This window comes from Megalops cyprinoides, chromosome 7 (genome assembly GCF_013368585.1).
Source record: "Megalops cyprinoides isolate fMegCyp1 chromosome 7, fMegCyp1.pri, whole genome shotgun sequence".
Taxonomy (NCBI): domain Eukaryota; kingdom Metazoa; phylum Chordata; class Actinopteri; order Elopiformes; family Megalopidae; genus Megalops; species Megalops cyprinoides.
Genome location: NC_050589.1, coordinates 29,617,848 through 29,642,084, shown reverse-complemented (window position 1 = coordinate 29,642,084; position 24,237 = coordinate 29,617,848). Strand labels below are relative to the sequence as shown.

Here is a 24,237-nt window from a genome sequence, read left to right as displayed (position 1 = left end):
AATTACACAGCATTGTTAAATGTTATTAAATTGAAAGATGAAATCCTGATCAACTGATAACCGGATGGGAAAAAAGAGTGCTATAAATCTTCATGCTACCACAGGCCAGCCTAGAGATGAAACCATCACTGTATTTTAAACATGGGAAACAGCAATGAGTCGTTTATTGTTAAATGATTGCTGATGCAGTGCCGCATTCTGAAGGATCTATGTGGCATATACCCTCCCTCTCATTGAGAAGGCTGCAGAGCTTTTATACTTGGCTTTGAATCATTAAGGCAATGGGGCATAGTCAATGCAATCTGAATTACGGGGACTGACTTCCACAAAAATCAATGCTATCATCATGCCCAAGGACAGCCGGGCTGTCAAAAATCATTTGGGTTGTTTTATTGTCTGTTGCATAAAACGGCTCAATTGCAGTTGCTGAAACTGTCTGACTTTCAGAAATTAAATCGCTGTTTTGATCAATTCAGTCCCAACCCTGAGGACTTGCTTTAGCGGATAATTCGGCCGTGACTTGGCACAGCCGTGTGCCCTACTAGGAGAAAGATAATGACGGCCACGCTGACCAAATTGGGGTTGTGTTTGTCTCCCTACCTGTTCTTCTGTGACACGGATACTATGATATTCTTACTATACAGTCAATCACTCTATCTCTCTATTTCTCGATCTACAACTAGATTGTCACATATAGTAGCCTACATTGTAGGAACAGTTACGACTAAGCGGTACAATATAATTATGTCATAAGTGTCATGACGTGCTCAATAAAAATGACCACAATGTAAAAACCACTGCTTATAACATCTTGGGTATGTGCCTGGCTGTATCAATGTAGTCACATACCGCCTATAAAAAGTGGTAATGTTTATGCTTAAATGTATTTGATGGAGTCACCCCTATTTACAAAATACAAGGCAGTCGTAAACTTCAGAATATTACAATGCCAGTCCAGGTGACCTCCCACTACCTTGATGGCTAGAATGCGCTCACCTGATTGACGATGGAACATCGCCGTGGGTCTTGGGGGGGACCTTGGCATGGCATAGGTTCGGGTCCTATGCCTGTGCTGTGCAGCTCAGTCAGGTGCACCAGTCTATCACAGCATCATCGACCTAGGCCCGTAATGTTGGGTGACACAGACACCTAACAGGTACCATTTCACAGTCTACCTTGGGTGCTGAGCAAAAATAGCACGTTCCACTTTCAGTATAACGGCAAGAACACTGAGAGAGCAGAAGATTGTGATCGATGTGATTTGATTCACTGTACCTGCCCTTAGCTCAAGCAATTCGTTTATGAAGGCTTCAACATTCCTTCAAAGACGATAGAGCATTTAAGTACATCTGGCTTGGAGTTCGCGGCCTCGTTCCAGGACTGCTTGCGTCAGTTGTCAAGGTGCAGCACTTTGAAGCGCACCAGTGGCGACAGGGATGAAGGCGATCAAAAAGCCACGAGGCAGGGAAAAAGACTAATGGCTCCTCACGCAAGTGTTCCATCCTGCAGCAGCGCGTCCTGTAGTAACTGTCGCAGTTAATCAATGTCCGCTCAGCTGGACAGGACAAGACTGAGGACCGGTGGCAGCTCCAGGGGGTTAATGAGTTCTGACCTTATTGAAGTGTGCACAGGAAATGGGGAGACCGATAATAAACACACGCGTTCCCCTGTAGTGATTAGGCTTCTTTTCTTCTTTTTTTTTTATCCAAAAGTAAGCCTGTTCGCAAACGATGTGAACAAGGATAATTTCAAAGGATCACGCGGCTGAATTATTTTAGCAAGACATGATCTTGACTTTTCTATTTAAACGTTAAAGACATCTAAATATTCCGATATTCTGATTTTTTTCTGATCCGTTTTTTGCGATAAAAATATTTACCTTTAGTATTTAAAACGTTTAACAGGTTGTGATGAGGGCAGACAAGCCAACCTAATCCAAGACGTTTCCAGAAGGTAACGTGCAACAAAGTTTATTACTTGCCAACAAAATTGGGAAGCAAACTGTCTTTGCTAGACTGCAATAACTGCACATCGTCACAAGATGGCAGCTGTGAGACATTAGAAGTTCTTGGTCATGTTATTCTTGATATTACACTGAAAATGCATTTCCTTCCATTTCTGGTAAATTGCCGTTCCGTTTAGTCCGAAATACACTCGATTGAATGCACATTTATAACGATTGTAATTCAGCACAATGACAGGTGTTGGTAGTGAACAATGATGAATTTGCTATGGCTACGTGGAGTGTAGGCTATATTCTCTTTTCAACTGATCTAGTCCGTAGACATTTATGGTGCTAGTTAAGAGTAATGAAGGGATGAAAATTAAAAAAAAAAAAAAAAAATTAGCCACCGTTGGACGTGTGATATGCGGTGTGTATTTTGTGGAAGCTATAAACAAAACGAATTTAATCTTATAGTTAAGGCTATGCCAAGAGCAAGGCTGACACAACTTTGACTAAACTCTGTCCAATTTACAATACCGCAGAGCTTGAGGCAGGTTTCAAAACAATTTCTTCTGAGCTACATTTGAAAAACATATAACTCATTAATATATGGCGGCATTTCCAAAACGCAATTAATTATTTAAAAAAACAACAACAACAACATAAAGACGTGAAAACAATCCGTTTACTAACAAACAGGTATTTTGTGGCACTGAAATAATGCTTTTATTGAATGTAGTTTCGATGCGTGATAGCGATGGTTTATTTTTTGCCAAGGTGCACCCTGCAAGCAACGAGTTAACAGCGTTAATCCCAACTATGGTACGGAGTGGCTAGCTAGCTAGCTAACAATCTCCTCGGAAGACCCGCCCAGCTGTTTTCAGCATTGGCTGCCATTCAATGTTTTTAGTCATTTCCCTTCTCCCGATTGGCTCCACAGTACGGCAGTCAGTGGCGCCTGGTTTTCCCTCGGAGCAACGAACAAGGTGAAAATGACTAAAAAAGTTCTCGAATAATTTGTCATCCTGCGACTACGAAGGCTGCTGCGTGGCTGAGAGCGATCCACTCATTCCGGCGGCTCCATTGGAGAAGGCAGTGCGCGGTGCCGCGACCTTTGGAGGATGAAGCGTGCGCTGCGTTCGTGAAGGTTGTGGAACAGAGAGAGAGAGCAGACAGTCATCTGAAAAGACGGGCATATACCGCGCTACACACTCCTAAATCCTTTCCGCCCGGTGCCAGGTGTGTTGCCGCTGTGTCCGTTTCCGAGGAACATAACATACTGGTGTTGTAGCTGTAGACACCAGCGCGGAATACAAGTTTCCGAAAAGGCGGACGTACTTGGATAAGAAGAATCCGAGACGCCGAACACGAATTTACAGAATCCCTTAAGATTAATTAGCGGATACAGTCTTCAGTTAATGTTACGGCGGCTGGCAGGTGCAGTCGGACGCAGGGCGAATAACACTGGGTTATCTGTCTTGAGAATTGCCTGGACGGTGCGCGAAATCTCACGGTGTGTCAGGTAGATACGTGTAGCTAGCTCCTTGTTATGTGTATGGCGAGCTGTGTGAAAGAACATGGACTAGGTCGATAACTCGTTTGGAGCATACGTTTCACTGCACATCAACGACTGTTGGACACACCTGTTTGTTTGTTCTCGTGTTTTGAAATTATCTGTTACTTAGTATTTTTGCCACTGTGAATAGCATCGGTGCGTCCACGATACCCTTGGAAATAGCATTCTGATAAGTAATGATTCGGAAGGTGAAGAAATTCCATGTTGCTTCGTAGTGTTTGACTAGACTATAAAGTGGTAACGCAGTTACGGAATCGATTGGACTATTTCGGCAATAACGCCTTGGAATACGACAGCAGCTGTGAGTGTGATCTCACTTGCCTTGGGTACTGTACACCGCTGACGTAAACAGCCTTGAACCTACAATCCGTGCAAGTCAAGTTGACATAGTTTTTATGCATGGCACGATTAAGCGGATAAAGGCATACTTATAACCAACAACTGTTTAAGGAATGGAACGCAACACACGTGGGGAGAGTGCTGCATTTCAGAATCAACATCACTGTGCAATTCTTTCCTTTTGCGCAATTGCGTTTTAGGAAAACATAGCTACATCTGGCGAACGATCCTCCTCAGACTTTTTGCAAAAGCTTTGGAAAAGGATTAACCATGTCTAAAACGCTGAAAAAGAAGAAGCACTGGTCTGGCAAAGTGCAGGAGTGTGCCGTGTCGTGGGGGAACGCCGGAGAGTTCAGCTCTGTGGTTGAGGTGCGGGGGGGAGCCGAGCTCGGAGAATTCCCGTACCTGGGCCAGGTGATGTCGGACGCGATTGTGTGTCACGTCGGCAGGCCGCCAAACAGTGGGGACGTGCTGCTGGAGGTGAACGGAACCCCGGTGAGCGGGCTGACAAACCGCGACACCCTGGCTGTCATCCGCCACTTTCGAGAACCCATTCGCCTGAAAACCGTCAAACCAGGTACGTGTTCATCACGCTGCTTATTGGGCGTGTGTTGAAAATGCGTGGTGCTAGCTTCGATGAATAACAATTGTGTTATCTTGTATATGCTGTATGTCAAGATGTAAGGCAAGTGCTAATCTACCAGTTTCTGTAGACAGCCGTAATTTGTCTCTAGTTGTATATTAGGGAAGAAAAATGCGGTAAATTTAAAATATTTAAATAAAAGATAAATGAAAATTTAGCTTTTGAACTTATTGGTTGTGGCTGCATAGTTTGAAAATTGTGGTGGAGAACAGGTAAAGTCATCATTTGAGGTTCTCTGCATCCGTGCTCAGAAATAGCAATATATCCGCGGGCTTGACTGAGGATGTGTGCTGCACCACTTTACATTAACATTCCTCAGAAATAAAAGAAATGCATTTTCTTACGGAAATTTCTTCCCATTCTTAGAGGAGGACAGTTCTGCAGTGGCAGAATTTTCACCCCATGCTGTGAGTACGCAGGGTGTATTAAGGTTAAAGAAAATGTCAAAGTAAAATGAGGGGTAGTGGAACGGGCAGAGGAATTTGAGTGGAGGCACGCAATGATGCAAAGGCTACTGGCTCATGAATAGGGTGAGACAGCATATGTCCAGCCTAGTGCAGGCCCGTGACAGTGTATGGAGTGTTGCATAAATGCCTCTCCGCATTCACAGGCAGCACACGCCCTCAGCGGCTTCACACACGCGCACAGCTTGTGCACTCCGACCCCCTCGATTCCCATCATGCAACAGCGCGCATTCTGTTCTGCTCCGGCCCAGATGATGATTTGCAGAGTGGCGTTTATCACCGTCCCCGTGACACCCAAGGGCAGCGTGGCTCTTTATTTCGCACGCCGTTCCCCTCGGCCAGGGCACCCCAGAGGCGTGCTCGCGCGGGAGCTGTGGTTGGACAGGAAAAAACAAGGAGAGTGTGAGGCTTCGCAAACAGGCATTTGTGGCAGCTGAGACCAAGGCCTCCAGGACAGGAGCAGTAAAGAGAGAGAGAGAGAGAGTGCATGCTTGTGTTTGTCATTGTTCTCTTTTTGTCTGTTTGTGTTTGTGTGTGTGTGCATGTGCAAGTATGTGTGCGTGTGCACGCTCATCACCCCGCTGCTATAACAGCAGAGCAACACCCCATGTGGTGGAGCCCCTAATGTGTCTGATTCAGCAGAGGTGCGGGTTGTTCACCAGGGACCTGGTCTCCCCTGCTAGCTTGGAGTGATGCCTCATTTGTTTGTCACCTTCACGCATACTGTTCTTTGTCCTCTTTCCATGTAATACCTTAATTATCATCTTCGACATCTCCTTTTCCCTCTGCATTGTTCACTTAATCATCCGTATCCTCATTATCTCGGCTCGTCGTCCTCCCTTTTTCTGTCTTTATTGCCATCAGCTTCAGTATCATGAGACTGTGTGGCTATTAGTTCTGTAAAATACCGGTTACTCAGAAGCCATCATTATTTACGCATTACAACTATTTAGATCAAAGCAGAGACCACATTCTGTCTCAACATCTGCTTTAACTGTAGAGACTGATGATAAGTGAATAGTCACTGTAAGAAGTGTAGAAACATGAACTGTCTCTAATGCTCTGCTCCAAACTTTGAACAGCAGTTTTTGTTTGTGATCGGGCCTGCAGACTGGAGGGTGGTCCAGCTGTAATTGATTCATTTTATGGTTTATAGCTATGGATTTGTACACCGCCTGGTTTGTGATTTGGGGAGAGAAGGATGAGAACTGACCCCTGTGATTGGCACATTGTGCGTTGTGTCATGGTTTCATGTTGAAACTGATCTAGTTTTGGCTTGTTGGTCCTCTGATAAGAAATTCTCAAATGTAATGTGCCAGTGCAGTGTGTATTGAAGTTTCACAGAGGTTGTTGTGTTTATTTTAGCACAACGCTAGCTGTTTACAGGTTCTGTAAGATATTAATTATGTGTATTTAGAGGTGAAATTGCTAATCCCCCTTGGAAAGAAAGAGAGGAACAGGATCCGTTGCTGGGCAGGTTGTCATCGGGAGATTCTCAGCCTTCCCTGCCTCCGTGGCCACCGTTGGCAGAGGTCCGCGCCACTTAAGAAGCAGCCCTTTTGGCCACCAAAGTGCGGCCGGATTTTCGGAGGCTAAGTTTAGCCCGCACCACTGCCTGCGCTGGAATCTGCCGGGCCCGTGCGTCTCTACCCCCGTGGCGACACCCCCATGTTTAATTCACGCGGCTTCAATCATTGATGAGGGGAGCGGGAGCCCTCACGGGTTGGACAAGGCGGTGGGCGCGGAGGATCAGACGCTACCAGGAAGCGATGTAAATCTCTGCGGGGGGGGGGGGGGGGGGGGGGCAGATCTCACAGCTCCGCATGCACCAGATGTCTGTTGGGGAGAGCTACTCCCCACTGCAGGGGATACCCAGAGGCTGCGGGACATCTGTCGCTCGGCGTTACAGGTCTGTGCGAGGAAGTCTCCTCTAGGGTTGCCCTTCCTCAGGGGATACACAGGGGTTGAGTTAACAAGGAGGAAGAGAGCCAGGTCTGGGAATAGCATTTCAGCAGTTCTCCCTTTTCCAGCTCTTTACAGAGTGGGGTCTTGCTACTGTGATGGCAACAAGTTGGGTTGTGAAGTGCGGTTTTAAGCAGAGGGCATGGGGAATCCCTCTTCCCGTAGCTCTGGAGCGACTCAGGTGTCCTGCAGTGCCTCTTCCTACAGCTGTTTGCTGAAAAGGAGCCCTTATCCACAGCACAGTGACTGACAGATAGCGTTTGCATTTGTTTTTTACAGCTGTGAAAGAGCAGTTTGCGGTCACTCTGCCAAATTTATGCTTGGCACGTCCAACCAAAAGCCTCCTTTTATCAAATACATCTTTACATTTATTTCTGCAGATAACTTTTCATGACTTTTACGCCCACAGTGGTTTTAAAGGAATTTATTCAGCTAATGGCTTACAGCATAATATGGCTGAGTTTAGCGATTATTTTATTGATGCATTTTGCAGGAGAGACCCAGTGTCACCTGCTTCATTGTGTTGTTGGACTGTTGGGAAATCAATGAAATCAGCAGAGACAGGACTTGATTTAATTAAAGGGAATTAAAAATGTATTGCAGCTGCAGATTGTAACAGCTCCACGGAGGACTGAGTTGTGTTAAAGGATGAATTGTGTGAATGAAATGAAATCAGTGGAATGTCATTTGCCACATTTTTGTCTGCGTTCTTGTCTACATGCTGGTGTACACTTTTGTGTGTGTGTGTGTGTGTGTGTGTGTGTGTGTGTGTGTGTGTGTGTGTTCTGTGTCCTGCCGAAAGTGTGACTGCAACAGCCAGCTATTACTCTAAGCACTCTATCACTGAGGTGGAGCGTTTGTCCTCTTTTCTCTCCTCTCCTCACCTCCCTCCCTTTTCATTTCCTTTCTCTCCCCTCTTTTGTTTTGTCTCTCCTCCGTCCCTCCCCTCCCTGTCTCTCCTCTCTCTGTTTTGCGGGGTGCGCCTGTGCTACACTCTGAAACAGCCAACCGCCACAGTGCAGAAGGACATAATATTAAACACTCCCTGTGCTGCGTCATGATTATATGCACAAAGGAAATGCCGTGTGTGTGTGAGAGTGGATGGGGTGTGTGGGGATGGTTAGTAATCACTTAAATTTCCTACACGAAGCTGAAAGTGCTTTCCAACAGAGAGCCATCCTCTTGACAACATTGCTTTGTCATGAGAATTATATTGGTGGCCGCGTGCCAATAGAGAGGGGGGGAAAAAGAGCTGAAGAGTGAATGTTCTCACTGGCTGAGTGGCTCCTGGTCAGGGAGAAACAGCTGTCCTCTCTAAACAGCTACAGCGTCAGGATCCCTGTCCCAGCAGCGACGGGTCTGGTTGCGTACGGCGTGTGCTCCAGACGACACGGAGTAAGAGGATCAACACCTAGCGTAACGACCGCTGGGAAATGGAACGTTTCCCAGACTGCATCGCGAGCCTGGATTCCCGGTTGATATGAAGACGAGGAGCCTCCATAGAGGTTTCAGGGTTGCTGCTCCCGGTGTCAATGTATGATGGTGTGTAATTATGATTATTGCAGTATGATGTCACTCCCACATTAAAGTCCTGCCATTGCGCAAATCAAAAAACTGAAAACACACTTCTGGATCGTGTTAGATGGCGATTACATGTTTAGATTCACTCAGTGTCCGCTAGACATACATTGTCACAATTGGAATAAAACTCGCTGTAATGTATGAAACAGTAGAGTCTCCTTTGCAGGAGTCAGCACTTGTCTTAGCTTTGCCTCACTGTTCCCATAAAACTGGGAGGAGCTCATTTGCCTGAAAGTGCTGACCTTAAGTCCCGGAGGGCTGTGTAGGTTGCAATCAGCCAGATGGATCCCTGCGCTGTCCGGATCCGTTGTTGGCAATAGGCTCCCCATCCAGCCCCGGGCCCCCCGGGCGAGGCGCAAGCGTGTTCCCCGCTGTGGCAGCTGTGGCACACGGAGGCCCGGAAGCCCGCCAGCGAGCCAAAAATATGCTGCCGCAAAGCGGAGCGCGCCAATTAGTGTGCGACTGCCCCGCAGCGCCGGCAACCTCCTGACTCCGCTGTACCTCCCGTCCTTCCCACGATGTGAGGTAATGCCTCTCCTCTTCATTAAGGAGCCGTTTTCTCCCCCCCCCCTCGTGTGAACCAAGGCCGAGTGTACGATTGTACCCGTGCACATGCGCGCATGTGTGTGTATAGGTGGGTGTGTGTGCGTCGTGCAGGCGAGGGGGGGGTTGTTGCCTTGTCAATGTGTGTACGGTGAGATTGGAACGTGCGGCTATTCGCTTCCCTTCCAGTACGCCCGCCAGCTGAGCTAGAACATTCTGCGCTCAGGCCTGGCCATGCTCCCTGGCCCAGTACAATCATGGTTCACCTGCCTAAGTGCTGTCTGCAGTCTCCCGGCGTACGCTGCTTTATGGAGGAGAGCCGGCTGATTTACACCGGCCAGCAACTGGAGAGGATGTGTTTTTTTTTTTTTTTTTTTCTTTTTCTTACAGTGTTTTCAGGTTTTACGATTACGAGCGGCTCGTGGTGGAGTCTGACCTTGCCAAAAGCGCAGCAGGTACCACGCGCGCCCCTTCCCAGGACAGGCATCAGGGACCCAGCAGTATTTGTCTCATTTTTTGTTTGACCCTTTGCCCCAAAGGCATACATTACACTACGGCTGTACAACAAACCACCGTACGGCAACTGGAAGTTTACTGTTGCAGGCCTGGGCTGTGACATCAGCAGCAGCGTGTTGCAGGGGTGTGTTTTGCAGGCCTGGGCTGTGACATCAGCAGCAGCGTGTTGCAGGGGTGTGTTTTGCAGGCCCGGACTGTGACATCAGCATCAGCGTGTTGCAGGGGTGTGTTTTGCAGGCCCACGTGTTGCAGGGGTGTGTTTTGCAGGCCCGGGCTGTGACATCGGCAGCAGCGTGTTGCAGGGCTGTGTTTTGAAGGCCCGGACTGTGACATCAGCAGCAGCGTACTCGTGCCCTGCATGTTGTCCTCTTCCCTGGCCCCCTGTTTCATTAGTTCCGCCATAATCAAACAGGCGGCACTCATGGCTTCACCACTGCCTGAGAAAATGCAATAAAACTGTGCCCTTTTTTTTTTTTTTAAGCTGGAGCTCCCATATAAAGAATAGCTAATGGCGATGGCAGGACAAGCCAGCCATGAACAATTAATTTCGTGAGACTGCCACTCTGAAAGAGTTTTCAGCGCCTCACCGATTCGGGAGAGAAATGCGAGCGGAAAGGTCAGAGAGACTGTGTCGCAGTGTAATCTGGGGGAAGCGGAGGTGGAGCACCGACCAAGGAGAACACACCTGACACATAGACGTAGGCGTAACCCCAGACTCAACCCAATTCTCTCAGGGCATAAATTTTAGCAAAAAAAAAAAAAAAAAATGACCAAATTTCAATGGCCAGGCCAGGTCAGCTCTGAAAATCTCCCTTGGAATTACTGTTACTTTTCTATTTCCGTCTACTTACCTGCTGCAGTTATTGCTCCTGTTGTTATCACTGCGGTTGGGGCTTTTTGGTTGATGGCAGACCAGATGTCCTGATTCGTGCCTCCCCCTCACAGTCCCCTGCCTCTCCTCATCAGAACTGTTCATTTTTGCAGTGTTCCTTTGCAGTTCAGTTTATGTTCTGCTTTGAACACACAGTTCTGTGCTCTGGCCCTTCAGTTCTCCTGACAGCACACCTGACAGCACAGCCGTATCCCCTCCCCGCACCCCTCCTCACCCCCCTGGGCTCATTCCCGAATCCCCTCACACGGCCCTCTTTGCCTCTCCGCGGGGAAGGGGCGAGCAGCAGCTGCTCTGAATATTAACCCGCCCCGGCCTTAAACTAGTCGCAGCCAATCAGGCAGCCAAGTTTGCTGAGGGGGCGATGTCCGCCCCCACCCACTCTCCAAAGTGCTCTGTTGTCGCCGACCCGCTGCCGCACCGAGCCCTCCACCCGTTGCCTCCGCTTAGACGCGTTTCTAACCCAATCTGACGAGCCACGAGCTGCGGCCCGCGAGAGAGCACCCCCTCCAGATCCGCGTCAGATATCCGCCTGAGACGACACCCGCGCTGTTTGTTTATTGCTTTGCCACTGTCTGTGCCATCATGGCCGTGATAAAGAACAGGCATCTAACGATGACGCCTGCCTTTCCGCTGGGGGTCTGAGGTTCTGCCTGTCATATCTGTGTCTGGGTTTGTGGGGGTGGGGGGGTGTGTGACCGGGTGAGTGTGATTAAGACTGTTTTCAGCAAGAGAGATCTGTGTTATATATCAGCTGAGACAAGACTACACAGTCACGCTGCCACCCGCACCCCCCAGACTCCGATCTGCATCATGCCTGATCAACGCCTGGCCCCTTAACACCCAGAATTCCCGGGAGCCAATTGCCGCACCTGCAGCCGCCGTATGTGTCTTCTTTCCATCCAGCGCAGTTCCTATTTATGAATCGGCCTGGAGTTAGAGGATCATTATGTGCGATGTTTAATCTGCCGCAGATAAGAAGGGGTCACCCCTAAATGGACCATCCGTAACGCAGGCCGACGTCCGAATGCCGCCCCTTTTTACCCGAGCGTTACCCGCTGGCTTAAATCTAGAGCAAATCAATGGGCCGGCGCCGTGGCCTTCCTGAAGCAGCCGGGGAGAGATTGTTACCTGGGGAGACATTCACTTTAGCTGTGAACACTGTCATTTCCCACTGGAACTAACTCCGCGGCTGACAGCGTGATGGGCGGTTATCTCCATGATGGGAAATGCTTAGTGAGGGGAGTGCTTTCACGGTGAAAGGCAGGAGCCTGTGCAAGCAATGTGCGCTTTTTTTTAGCAGTAAGTGCTAGAGCCTGTAATATTTGAGTGTGTCAATCAATGAGCGCGGCCAGGCTACGGCGACCCAAGCTGGACAAAAAAACTTGTCATTTCAAATGTGCGTCTCCCCCTCCCCCCGACGGCAGTAAGTGTTCGCCTTACCGAGCGACACGGATCTGAGGAATGGATAGATGGATGGATGCAGGGAGGCGTAGAAGAATGGATGGAGGTTTGCGTAGATGGATGGAGAGGCGGTCCAGACGGAGGGACGGATTGATGGATGGAGGCTGGGAGGGAGCAGGGGAACAGGGAGACGGATAGATGGGGTTCTGATGGAGTTCGCTGAGATGAGGCGCGCGTTGGCCTGCCCTTGGCTGGCCTGCCGCTGTCCGAAGTGCTGAATCTGGGCTGGCGATCGATCCCCGCTGCTCCGCTCGGCCCCGGCACATCAAAGGCCAAAGGGGAGAGGAGCATCTGGTGTCCAAGATGAGAAGAAATACCCACATTTCCTGCTGAACGCAGCTTTCTGCTGGCACAAGACCCTGAAGCGAACTCTATTCTTTTTTTGGCCACGGCTGAAAGAAAATTACCAATTCAAAGAAAGTGATGGGTGAAGAATATTAAATATATAAATATGTGTGTGTGTGTGTGTGTGTGTATGAAAATGGTAACCACCAGTCTGTATGATGGTCACACTCTGCTCTCTCCAGGCCCTGTGGCAGGCCAGCCGCCGGTTGTGCTTCCCCCAGACATTTTATTATTCTTCCCCTATCTGATTTGCAGTGCACCATGGGAGAAAGAGAACAGTTGGCTTTTTGGAATCTTAATGTCTGCAAATAACCCGCTCTGAGCCCTTCTCGCGAGCAGCGAGTATGCGCGTGCATAAGAATGAGAAATTAAGGCCGGGGATCGGGGCTTGTTCTCTCGCTATAGTGCCCTTATGAGACAAAAGGCAATCTCCATGGCGGGGTGTATTTTTTTTTCCCTCTTTTTTTTCCATGAGCCAGTTTTTCATGCTGGTGATCACTTTTTCTCCCCCATAATTATTGAGATGTCCACAGATGTTCCACGCAGCCTTTTTGTACTGCATCGCAGGTGGTTGGCTCAGCCATATTTTTAGAGCTCTTGTTTTTTTCGTCCTCCTGTTGTTTGTTTTTCGCTCTGTTGTTCTGAAAGAGCGGGCTCTTCTCATTGCTCTGGGAGGTGAGCTCTTTTTTACTTCCTAAAAGGGCTTGTTTTTGAGATCTCCCGCGGTAATGAAAGCCGCCAAGGAGGAGTGCACGGATCCCAATCTCAGAGCCGCGGTCATGGTGAATTGGAGCGCCCTTGCCGAGCCGGGCCCTTACAAAAGCCGCCACGCCAATTAACGTTTCCCGTTCCCCCAGACAATCAATTTGGGCCTGTCTCTGGATGAGCCCTGATAACCTCCTGGAGGATCAGAACAAGCCCGGCGTGGCAGGAGATGAATCCTCCGACCGGGCACCTGTTGGCATTTAACGGCGGCCGTGTGTGGAGCTCAGCACAGGAGGTCATGGGAAAGGACCCTGCATCGGCGTGCGGGCCTCTCCCTTCCTCTGCCTCACCTCTCCGGTGTTTGGCATTGTCACAGTTTCCCTGGCTTGCTGAGAGGTAGAACGTGGGGAAAGGATGACAGTTGCTATGGTTCCCCCAATGAATATCTGTATCTGGTGTTGTGTAACGACAGATATGAAACTTACCTCCCCAGAGTGAGTCAGGGAGAGAGGCTTGGTCTGGCAGAGAGGCTGTTGAAGGAGAGTGATTATGGGCTGTAGCACAGGGGGGTGTTGGAAGTGACCCATGTGAACCTCATGGGTGCCTGTGGACCAGGAAACTCACCTGGGGTTCTGCCTGACCATACGTCCATACTAGCCATACAGCCATACAGCATCCCCAGCATACTCAATCCCATGTGTCTCTCTGGGCCTTCAAATCCATTGTTGGTTCTAAGTCAACAACTATTTGGAAATGAATGACCAGGCGCAGTATTTGGCTGGATGGACCCAGCATACACCTGTTTTTAATAGTGCCTTTTTCATGTAGCCAAGATGTTTAATCTGCAGTAACTCATATTGGGATGAATGGTTTTCATCTTACATTGAACTAAATTATCAAAGACATCATAATATGGTAATGATGATCACCATTAATGTAATAATACTGTTAATATTAAATTGATTGTAGATTGGCAAATGTATTTTGTGTTACATGTATGTAATTAGTACTGTTAGTATTATATTTTGAGGTGTCAGCACAAATGCAGCAGACCTGCTGTTTAATGAGGTCTGTGGTGAGCAGCAGACACAGGTGAGAGAGAGCGGGGCCTCATCAGGATGCAGGAACGCGGCGGTCTCGCGCAGGTGGCCCGTCTCGCCCGTAACGGCTGCTAACAGCTTATTGATCGCGTCGCATCATCCCGTTAAGTCAGCATCCGCAGCAGCACCCCCTGGCAGCGCAGAGGACACTGAGGACACCCCCCCCACACACACACCACCTGCACGGACTGCCGAGAGGGGCGACCGCTGACCGAGCTGTGACAGATTGGAAAATGATTTTTAAAGGGAGAGAGGAAGCAGATCTGAGCAGAGAGAGAGACATGCTCTTTCAAGCCGTCTCATATGAGACTGGGTCCTCAGATGCAGCTAATGTGTCAGATTACCTTTCAAAATAATTTGTATGTCTGAAATTTTTTATGGCAGCATGTAATATTTAGATGCCCTTCTCTGGGGCAAATTACACAGCTGTCCATTGACATGCCTCCATGTTTTTACATTCATCCGTATTTTTTCAGTATACGGATGAATACTTACTGAGGAGTGGAAATGCCTCACTCAATCTTACAACTGCCAGGTGCCACAGGGATTATAACCTCCAACACACTAGCCATGAGGCTGTGTAACCTTGTATTTATTGGCCGTTTGGTATATTCCTTTGGCACATGTCAGCAGACACAGCTGTAACGCATTGAGGAGTACATTGAGAAGCAGCCTATTCCATTTTCCGCACGGGTAGGTTAGCCATCCCCATCTGTGCTTGCTCTCGGCGTGGTAACCCGAAACCACTCTCCGTCTCCTCTGTTTGTGAAACAAGTCCGACCGCTGATTCCTCACAGCTATAGACCACTGGGGGATACTTGATGGGCAGCGCTCTCCGTGCCCGGCTAATCTCCTCCGTCCTCTCCTCCGCTGTCTGTGCTGAGCACTCACACCCGCAATCTGGCCGGCTCTCTCACCCCCAGTGCATGCGATCAGCGCAGGGGGCGTCACGTATAGCCCGGTCTCGCAGTAAACTGCTTATGAAATGCAGATTCATTCTCCTCCCGAAGATTGCGCTGGTACAGTTAGCCGAATTGGCAGCCGGCCTCTCTTAGCAGCCGTGTTCCGAGCTCTCCTGACCCTTTGAGAGCAGCGATTTTCGGGGACAGACCCTATTTGACACGCTCCGTGGGTCGGGCGTCCTGCCCCAGGCTGGGCTGCACCTGGGACTCCCTGCCCCCTTCGCTTGGTTCGCTGACCCTCACTAATTCCCTCACGCTGCATATGGTCAAACCGCCACCTCAGAGGAGCATCAGGCACAGACCTGTGCCCACACAGAATGTTATGAAATCCCACAAAAGGGCCTGTCATTGCTGTATGTGTATGGGGTATACACCAACAACCCATAGCTTGGAAAATGGCATACCTGCCATCCCAGTACATCTGCAGGTCTTTAGAGTTTAAACCAATGCAATACAGCGCAGCTTTGAGGTTCTTTGTGATTATTTTAAGATTAGGTGCAGTCATTATTTACATTTAATTCGCTCCTCTTACTAAATTGGCATTAAATGGGTACTCATATCCTGGCGGTACTGAGGTGGTATCAGGATATGAATTTTGTTGTTCAGGGTGGGCACCCGAATTGGCAGGTTCGACTTCCACAACATGACCATGGCCACCCCCGTGTGGCTCCATTTCGGGTCTCGTACCTTCAGGAAAACACTGCTTCCTCTTCCCCCTCGGTGTCGCGCAGGCTACTTTGCAAGCACAGTGACACAGAGACAGGGCCTCATTCCAGCCTCTGTAGCGAACGGTATCTGGCCCCGCGGTGGCAGTTCGCCAGGCGGGTGAAGCGGTCAGGCCGGACGGAGAGGTTTGGCCCCGCCCCGCGCCACACCGCGCCTCCCCGCCACCAGCCAAACCCGGCTCGAGGCCTCTGGGTTGGCCTGATTTTCCCGTCGATGGAGTCTGCAGAAATCGCACAACTCGCCACACCTCCTGGATAACATGCTGCCGTTCCCTTTCTTCTCTTTGCAGTCAGGGAACAGAGTGTGCTGGAGAAATAGTGACAATTAAGGTGTTTTTTTCAGTGGATGTGTCAGTGTGGATGTCTGCAGGTGAAATGAGTTTTCTCAGAGCACTTCAAGGCACCGGGAGAGAGAACAAAAACAGCCCTGTCGATTCTTCACCTCCACGCAGTGCCATGTTGCAGTGCTCACAGAAGCGTTCCAAAGAGGGAGAGAAATGAGCCGTCCTTAGGAAGGCCCCGGTCTGTGGCAGCTCACTTCCACAAAATGTTAAAAATGGAACACAACTGGAATAGTTAAATGGAATAGTTAAACACTGACTTTTGTGAATAGGGAATGGACCACTTTCTGGTAACCGTCTAAGATATGCATGGCATGCCAGTAATGTTGGAGTGCAGGGAACCATGGTTGACACTGGATAACTACACTCTGTCACACGTACACTGCAGAACACTTGAGCTTGCGCTGGCGGCCATGTGAACGTACACTACATTACAGTACATTCATTTAGCAGACTCCAGTACAATATAGCATAAGTGTATCCATTCAAGCTGAATGAGCAGCAGTGTCAGACCAGGCTAACAACACTCCCAGACCAGTGAGTGTGAGCATAACTGCCCTAAGTTAACTTGTGCAACCTGACAAGACAAAGGAAGCCAAGTATATTACCATACATCAGTCACTAGATTGCAGAATCCAAAACGCATGGCAATACTACACATAAACTACATAGAACACTACATGTAGTAGTGTTTATCGTGTGCATCAGGGGGCTGGAGTTTAATACGCATGACCATGTAAACAGAGTCTAAAGTCTAGACAGCCTTAATCTCCTGTAAAAGATAGTCACTACTCTGTGCCCCAGAAAAGCCCCTTTTGAGGGGGTGGGGTGGGGTGTGACCAAAATAAAGACCCGTCTGACATGCAAAGAGGTCCAACTCTGAAAATCAGATTAGCATTGGTTAGTGCCAAGCCGGTGTCACGCAGCGGCCAGCAACGATGACTCAGCAGTTGCGCGCAGCGGTTTCTCGCCCCCTCGCTGTCTTTTTATAAAGTTTTATCTTTAATGATTTGCCTGTTCTAGGGAGGCTCTGCTTTGAAGGTAAAGGGAAAAAAATCAAACAGGCTCAGCCTGGAGGACCCCTCCTCCCCCTCAGAAATCTATGGAGCGCCTGGGTTCTGAGTGCACCTCGCTTTCTGGAAATGGCATTTGAAGGCGTCTCCACTTTGACGGCGGCAAAGGCACCTCGCCCACCTCGTTTGCCTCGTGCTGATCCGCAGGAGCGAAAGGTCACACCGGACCGCTTTTTGAAGCGTCGAATTTGGAGCGCTGGATGGAACGGCATTGAATTAATTCATAGCGCTGTTTTAGATTGGGCCGCTGCGAAGGATTAAGGGAACGAGGTCAAAAAACCGGGACAGCTGCAGCTCCCTCGCTGTAACGATCGTAGGGTCACGCCTCTGATCTCTCCCTTGTTTGGTTGGCCAAAATGTCGGGACAAGTGGCTGAAACCCCCTTGGCCCTCATGCGAAGCCGTGTCTGCCGAATGTTCGTAACTTCAGCCGGCAAATCTGCAAACCTCCTGCCGCGGGACTCCCACAGTCTGCTGTGTACAAAAGCTGAGGCTGCCATCAGGCACCCTCCAAACGCTGAGGGGGGGTGAAGAAGCACACTGTGGCCTCGTGATTGGAAACGATTGCAGCTGGACTCCAAGGAAGAGACACCGCAGTCCCTCCAGCTCTTAAGTCTCCGGGTGCTTCCAGGCTGCAGAAAAGTCAGAGGTGGCCTTCGCCAAGACTGCAAATGAGCCCAAGCTCTCTACAGCCTCTTAGAGGAGGAAGGGGGGGAGCGAGGCCAGCGATTTCACTGATTCAACACTTATCCTGACGGGCTCGGCGGCTTGGCAAGGGGACGGCGAGTGATGAATAAAGCTGAGATCCTTCCTGACAACCAACCCCCCCCATGTCCCAGTCCCCGAGCGCTAGCTCTAACCTGCGCAGCACAAGAGCATGAGAGGACAGGCAGGACTGGAAGGACCTGGGGATTTGGGGACTTTTTGGCGGAAGCTTTTGTCACCCAGAGCGTGTTGGCAGAAGCGTGACGGATCGAGTGCACCTGATTGGAATGGGTGGAATCTGTGTGTGTGTGTGTGTGTGTGTGTGTGTGCGTGTGTGTGTAAGAAAGAGAGACAGGGAGAGAGTGAGTGTGAGTGAGTGCAGGAGTGAGAGGCCCTTGGGGATTCAAACCAGCTCAACCTGAAATAAGCCGTCCTCTGGGTCAAAGTCTACGTGCCACCGTAGCAACCGCTGCTTGTGTTTTTGACAACAATCAAGAGGCCTCCAATCAGAGAGAGGCGAAACCTGTTTATTCCCAACCACGCTCGGGCTTCCATATTTGTGCATGTGTCCATTTAAGTGGAAAGAACAGAAACCAGAAAATAATTCGCCCACAGATTTCCACCGCGTTCCATCAAGCTCAGTCAAGGCTCCAGACAAGGGGTTTCAGTTTCATTTGTGTCCTGGTTTATGTCACTGGAGATGTTTTCCTTGGACAGAAGGACTCTCCACTCTGCACCACACCCCCCACCCCCTCCCTGAGTGGCAGTCCACGGCATGCGTCTCCCAGGGCAACGCTTTTTGAGTAGCTGGAATGGAGCACACCGAGCCTCTCCCGCCACCCCCCCCCCGCATTTGTAGAGGTCAAGCTGCCGTGCAGCCGCAGCCCAATTAGCGTTCGTCTCTGGCGTTGGGAGGCCTTGGCAGCTCCTCTCCGCCAGCTTGCCTCTCCATTACTGCCGTCTCTCTGCACGCACCGTAAGCACCGAGCCTTAGGAGGCCCGCCGACTCGCTATAAACCTGTGAGCACTGCCGCTCACACAACTTAGCTGTCTGCTCATGGCATCAGTGTACACAGAGCGGTGTCGGGGATATCGCTTCCAGTTAGCAAGTTAAGTGTTTGATACAGGCCCAGACCTCACTTTTCCTGTCTCTGTTAGAAATGGCCCTTTTACATTACATTCCATTGTCATTTATCACACACTCTTATCCAGAGTGACTTACATATGTTACAATATTCACGTTATCCATGTATACTGCTGCATGCTTACTGAGGCAATTGTGGGTCAAGTACCTTGCCCAAGGGTACACAGCAGTGCCCAGCAGGGAATTAAACCAGCAACCTTTCGGTTACATGTCCTTCACTTAACCACTATGCCACAGTGCTGAAGGGCTCTTCAGGTGCTTGCAAACCCAAAGGTTTATGGACTGCAGCTGTTAGATAGACAGGAAACATTAATGCATTGTCTCTTTCCTCTGTGCCTTGACAGGGTTAAATCCTCTGTGGAAATTCAGAATACGCCCAGGAGCTGTGTGCCACATTGATTAGATTATTTGGCTGGAGAGCGGGTATGCGCCCAGCCCGGGAAATCGTACCTGTTGGTTCCACCCTCTTCAGTTCCCCGCTGTTTATTCGCAGCACATGCACATTTGTTTCCCAGATTTATGGTGGGTTTTTATCAGCGCACTTCAGAGCCTGATATGAAATGCAAATACAAGCTCCGCTTTATTGTCTCAAGCAAACAACTACATTAACTGAGGCTGGCATGAATAATTGATGATCGAAGGTTGTGAACGCAGTGCTGATGTCGGTGTATATATATTTTCACGCTGGCCTGGATGTTTTACAGTGTGTTCGCAGCGCGTCACAGAGGTTTGCTCTCCTCAGGAAGGGCAGGTGGAGGGTTTTCAGGTTTTAGTTTTCTCTACAGTGTTGGGTTATCTGCTCAACGCCACTGATAGAAATGAATTTAAGTTAAACCCTGGCTTCACACAGCCCGAATGGTGGTAACCTAAGGGGAGGTTTCCACAGACGCTGATTAGACTCCATCCTGGACTGAATTGCACAAATTTGGCCAATTATTTTTTTTAAATGTTGGGCCAGTTGACCCGAGCTGAGTGGCATTGGCACAATAAGGAGAGCTTTACCGCAGAGCGGCCTTCAGATAGAGAGCTCACCCTCACCCCGTCTGGAGGGCGAGTGAAGGCCACACCCACAGGGCTTGAGGCATCAAAAATGGAGCCACCAGGCTCCCTCCTCCTACCCCCTCCTCCTGGCTCTGATTGTACACTAAGCTGCTGCGGACAGGACCCCTGCTGGGGTGGGGGCTGGGTGGGGGAGGGACAAATGGCCTCTTCCCTCCAGCCCCTACCTCTCTCTGATACCCAGGAGACAGGCTTCTGTCTCAGTGCTCTGAGAAAAGGCCAGGTCCTCCTCAGTTACAGCAGTTATGGCTGTTCTGTTCCCCAGCCCCTCACAGTGCCAGTACTATGCAACATGTGTGCATGCATGTGCACAGGTCACCTGCTCAGGTTTTGAATGAACGCTTTGAATATGGGCCATAAGTGAGGGGAGGATGGAGTGGAGGAGTAGGAGGACAGGACAGTCCTGCTCAGCTTTAGCCAGAGGCCCCCGACCCCTGCTGGGTTTAACGGACAGGAACACACAGTGAGTCTCCCTCTGTCCCCTCCCCGCCCCTCCCTGGCTAACGATCCTGGGCGGCTCCCCCACCCGTTTCTATTATTGGGATGCGCTCCTATTCATGCGTCAGCCGCTGCGCCCTGATACAAGGTGGCAGGCCGCAGAAGCAGCCCCGCAGCCCGGCCCTGCCACGCGGGAACCACCCTGCTCTGCTCAGCCTCGTGTGTTTATCTGGGGGATTGTGCGTGCGTGCGTGCGTGCGTGCGTGCGTGCGTGCGTGCGTGCGTGCGTGCGTGCGTGTGCCCCTTCTGCTTTTGGGTGACTGGTAAAATCATCCTTCCCCTTTTCCCTGTTATCACAGCTTCTACGACTGTGTGTGTGGAGCTACAGTCGTATGCTTTGCGCTGGCAATAAAGAAAAGAGTGTGAGTGCGAATGGACCCAAGGTCACATGCTGTCAAGAGTTTTTCCCTCTGTAGCGCATTCCAGAGGCTGGTGTATCATGTGGGCAGATTAAGAACGAAGCGATCCATGCCAGTGCAGCACACTGTTTCCCTCACAGATCATATAAAAAAGCTCTGTGTCTGCCTCTGTGTCACAGAGCTGGGGTGGTACAGGGAGACGAGGGGCAGAGGGAGAAGGTCAACAGCAAAGGGCTGATTGTACCCATTATGTGATTTGTTTGCATGTATACCCACTTCTACAGAAGGGGGAGAGAGCGAGAGAGAGAGAGAGAGAGAGAGAGAGAGAGAGAGAGAGAGAGAGAGAGAGAGACGCTGGAAAACTAGATCCACTTGTTTGTAAGTTTCGGGGAGTTTCTATTGAGTATTGTGTTTCCACCTGCAAGCCTGTATTTCCAGATTTGGCTTTTCCACTGCCTGGGAAAAGCATCACGGTTCCAGCAGGTAAACATGAAGATAATTACCAGGACCCGAGGCACAGAGAGCCTCTTGTCTCGGCTCTAAGTGGGGGAGTGTCTGTCACCCAGGAGCCAAGAATTCTCCTCCTGGGTTGCCAACGCGATACTTGCAGAGAAACAAAGCTGAAAACATCAACCCGCCCACTGGCAAAACAAACCAATCAGCGGTGGTTGCGTCACCTCGCTTGCTGTGGGACTGCATTAGTTCTGGCTCAGAGTGCAACCCTGATTAGCATTTGATGTGCAGATTGTGATTGGTAGGCGGGTCTGTTTTGATGTAATCTGACTCCAGGTACTTGAAATCTGTTGAGTACCTCGGGCAGGCAATCTGTCTTTCATGTGCGCAGCATAATAGTGGACTGTCATTCTTATAATTGAAGGCACACCCCAAACTCAAAGCAGCGCTAACGGTCCTGTGCTAACAGTGGTTTGGGAGTTACCGTCGCTGTAATTGCAGGGGAGAAGCGAATGGCAGCGTGGCGGAATCTGTGCGGCGGTAACGTCCTGGGAGACGCGAGCGAGCGGAGGGAAATGAGAGAGGCCAATTAGCGAGGCCCGTCCTCCGCTGCCCGTCTCCCCGTGAGGGCAGGAAGCGAATGCCTCGTCTGGCGACATCCACAGTAGCCGTAGGTCAACCCCTGACCGACAAGGGTGTTAAATGTCAGCACATTTGTCAGACCCCCAGTCTATCCCATCCACTCTGTCTCTTGCCCACATGCATCCCTGTCACTATATGTATCCTATTGTATGGAAAATGGTCATTACACTCAGGTGGCTCCGTGGCAAGGGCACTGGACTGTGTACCAGAGGGTTGTGGGGTCCAGGCCCCTGAGGACTATTGCGCTGTGTGTTGTGTAAACGTATGAGGGCATCTCCACAGCAACCAAACAGTAAAATGGATGAGTTTGTCGTGCAGGTCTTTTCCTCCACTGAGTAGCTGGTTATGTTTGCAGAGTCAGAGCTAGCTGATACCTGACAGAATCTGACAGGAGCGCGGTGGTGTCGTCCCTGTGCCACCAGTGTCGCAGCGGAACCTCTGCTAGGCAGCTGCCAATCACTTGCAAGAAAAAAGAGACAGGCTGAACTAGCCAATCGACAGAAATATAAGGTTTGAATTTTTATGGAGGAAGTTACATCATCTGTGATGTGACTTGTGAGAAATAAGGTGAGCTGTTGAGAGAAGAAAATGGTTAATGATGAAGAAAGAGACCTTTTTATTGTATGAGAGGGAATGAGTCTGTACAAAATGACTGCTAGTGAAGATCAGAAACGGCAATGTTTTGCTGCTTCTTTTTCTGTTTCAATTAGAGCTACTTCAATCAGTGCAGAAAATCTTAAATCTTACATATCAAACAGAAGTTGCTTAGGTTTCTTGTAACTGCTACCACCCTTCTCGGAAATATTCTGGAAGATTCTGGCAATGTGCTCACTGCACCGCAGAGATACCTACTCTCAGATTTCAGCTGTGAGGTTTTTGTGCACCTGTTGCCCTTTTTGCACACCAACCCCTTTGCTCCTAAAGGTGTGTCCCCACGTTCACACGGAAGATGCATACAGGCACATCTGCGTTGATACAGGGCTACAGGGGCAGTCACGGCCCTTACTAAAGGGAGTGCCTTTTGAGTGCCTCGGCCTCTCGTTGATTTCGCCGTGCATTCCTGTGGCTCTCCTATCAGACGAGACAAGAACGGTCAGGACTGTTCTATTCTGGTTCCCTTTCCGCCTGAGAGGCAAATAAAGCCGTGCTGCAGCCAGAGGAATCCTCCTCCTCAGAGCAGTTTAACGCTGAACCGATCCATGGACTTCAGCCCAGATGAAATGGTGCCATTTCAGCCCAGACCCCATCACAGATTGTTGTCCATGTGGCCTATGGTCAGCCGATGGAATTGTGTCCCTGTTACTTCCCTTCCCTCAGCAGAAACGGGCAGCGGGGTGATTTTACATGCTTGCCTTTTATGAAGGACGCAGTGAAGTTCTCCAGCGACGATGGGCAGAGTGGACCGTTTGTGTTGTGTTGTTTTTATAATGTCTCCACCCTCCCCTTCCTGAGAGTCTTTATATCGAGAGCCAAAGTGACTTTCAAACAGTGAAAGCTGCCTTTCAGTTGATGTAACCCTTTTGTGTGCACTGTAACATTGTGTATTAAAATGGAGGAGGACAAAGGAAAGGCTCATTGTCTTTCTGTAATGGTGTAAATGTTCTTTGAATTTAGGATGTTGCAGCAGAAACCACTGATACCTCAAGTGCAGCAAATGCCGATACATGTGACCATATGTTTGCGGAGGAGGAGGTGGTTATGTGATGGGGGTAAGGCAGAAACTGAGGCGGTGTCTGCGAGTGCGACTTCCTGTGATTTTAACCCGACAAACAGGATGCATTAGTGGCAGTACTGCCAATGTCAAGCCCTTTGATTAGCCTATGTGATGCCTGATTTTACAGGACCTTGCACACGTCATGGAAACATCAGTGATTTGTAAGCTTCTTTCATACTGTGCGGTAACCTGCTTGGATCCGGCTCAGTCCGCATCGGAGGTGGCAGGCTAAGGAAAGCAGACTGGGTGGTGGTCCGGGTGAGGGCAGCTCTGGTAGGGGGTTAAAACTGATGCTAAAGCTGCTTCTTCTAATGCAAACTGAATGGGCTTGGACAGGCATCCTGACTAACAGTCCCCCGTCCCACATTTTGGTATTAAACTGCGGCCGCCCCTCGCACACACGATAGTCTTTTCATTTTTGGCTGCTGTCACAGACATCTGCGGCTGTTTCCATATAGGGGGGGAGGGTGTCTCCCTGCTGTCCCATATAT

The 24,237-nt window shown here is 49.7% G+C and overlaps 1 protein-coding gene across 1 annotated transcript in view; it reads left to right on the top strand.

Moving 5' to 3' along the window:
* Positions 1-2,898: 2,898 nt before the first annotated feature.
* Positions 2,899-24,237, top strand: part of LOC118781311 (membrane-associated guanylate kinase, WW and PDZ domain-containing protein 3-like) — a 117,304-nt gene continuing 95,965 nt past the window's right edge. The window contains exon 1 of the mRNA XM_036534291.1: positions 2,899-4,437. Within this exon, the coding sequence (XP_036390184.1) occupies positions 4,131-4,437 (307 nt within the window). The 5' untranslated portion in view covers positions 2,899-4,130. The remainder of the gene's footprint in view (positions 4,438-24,237) is intronic.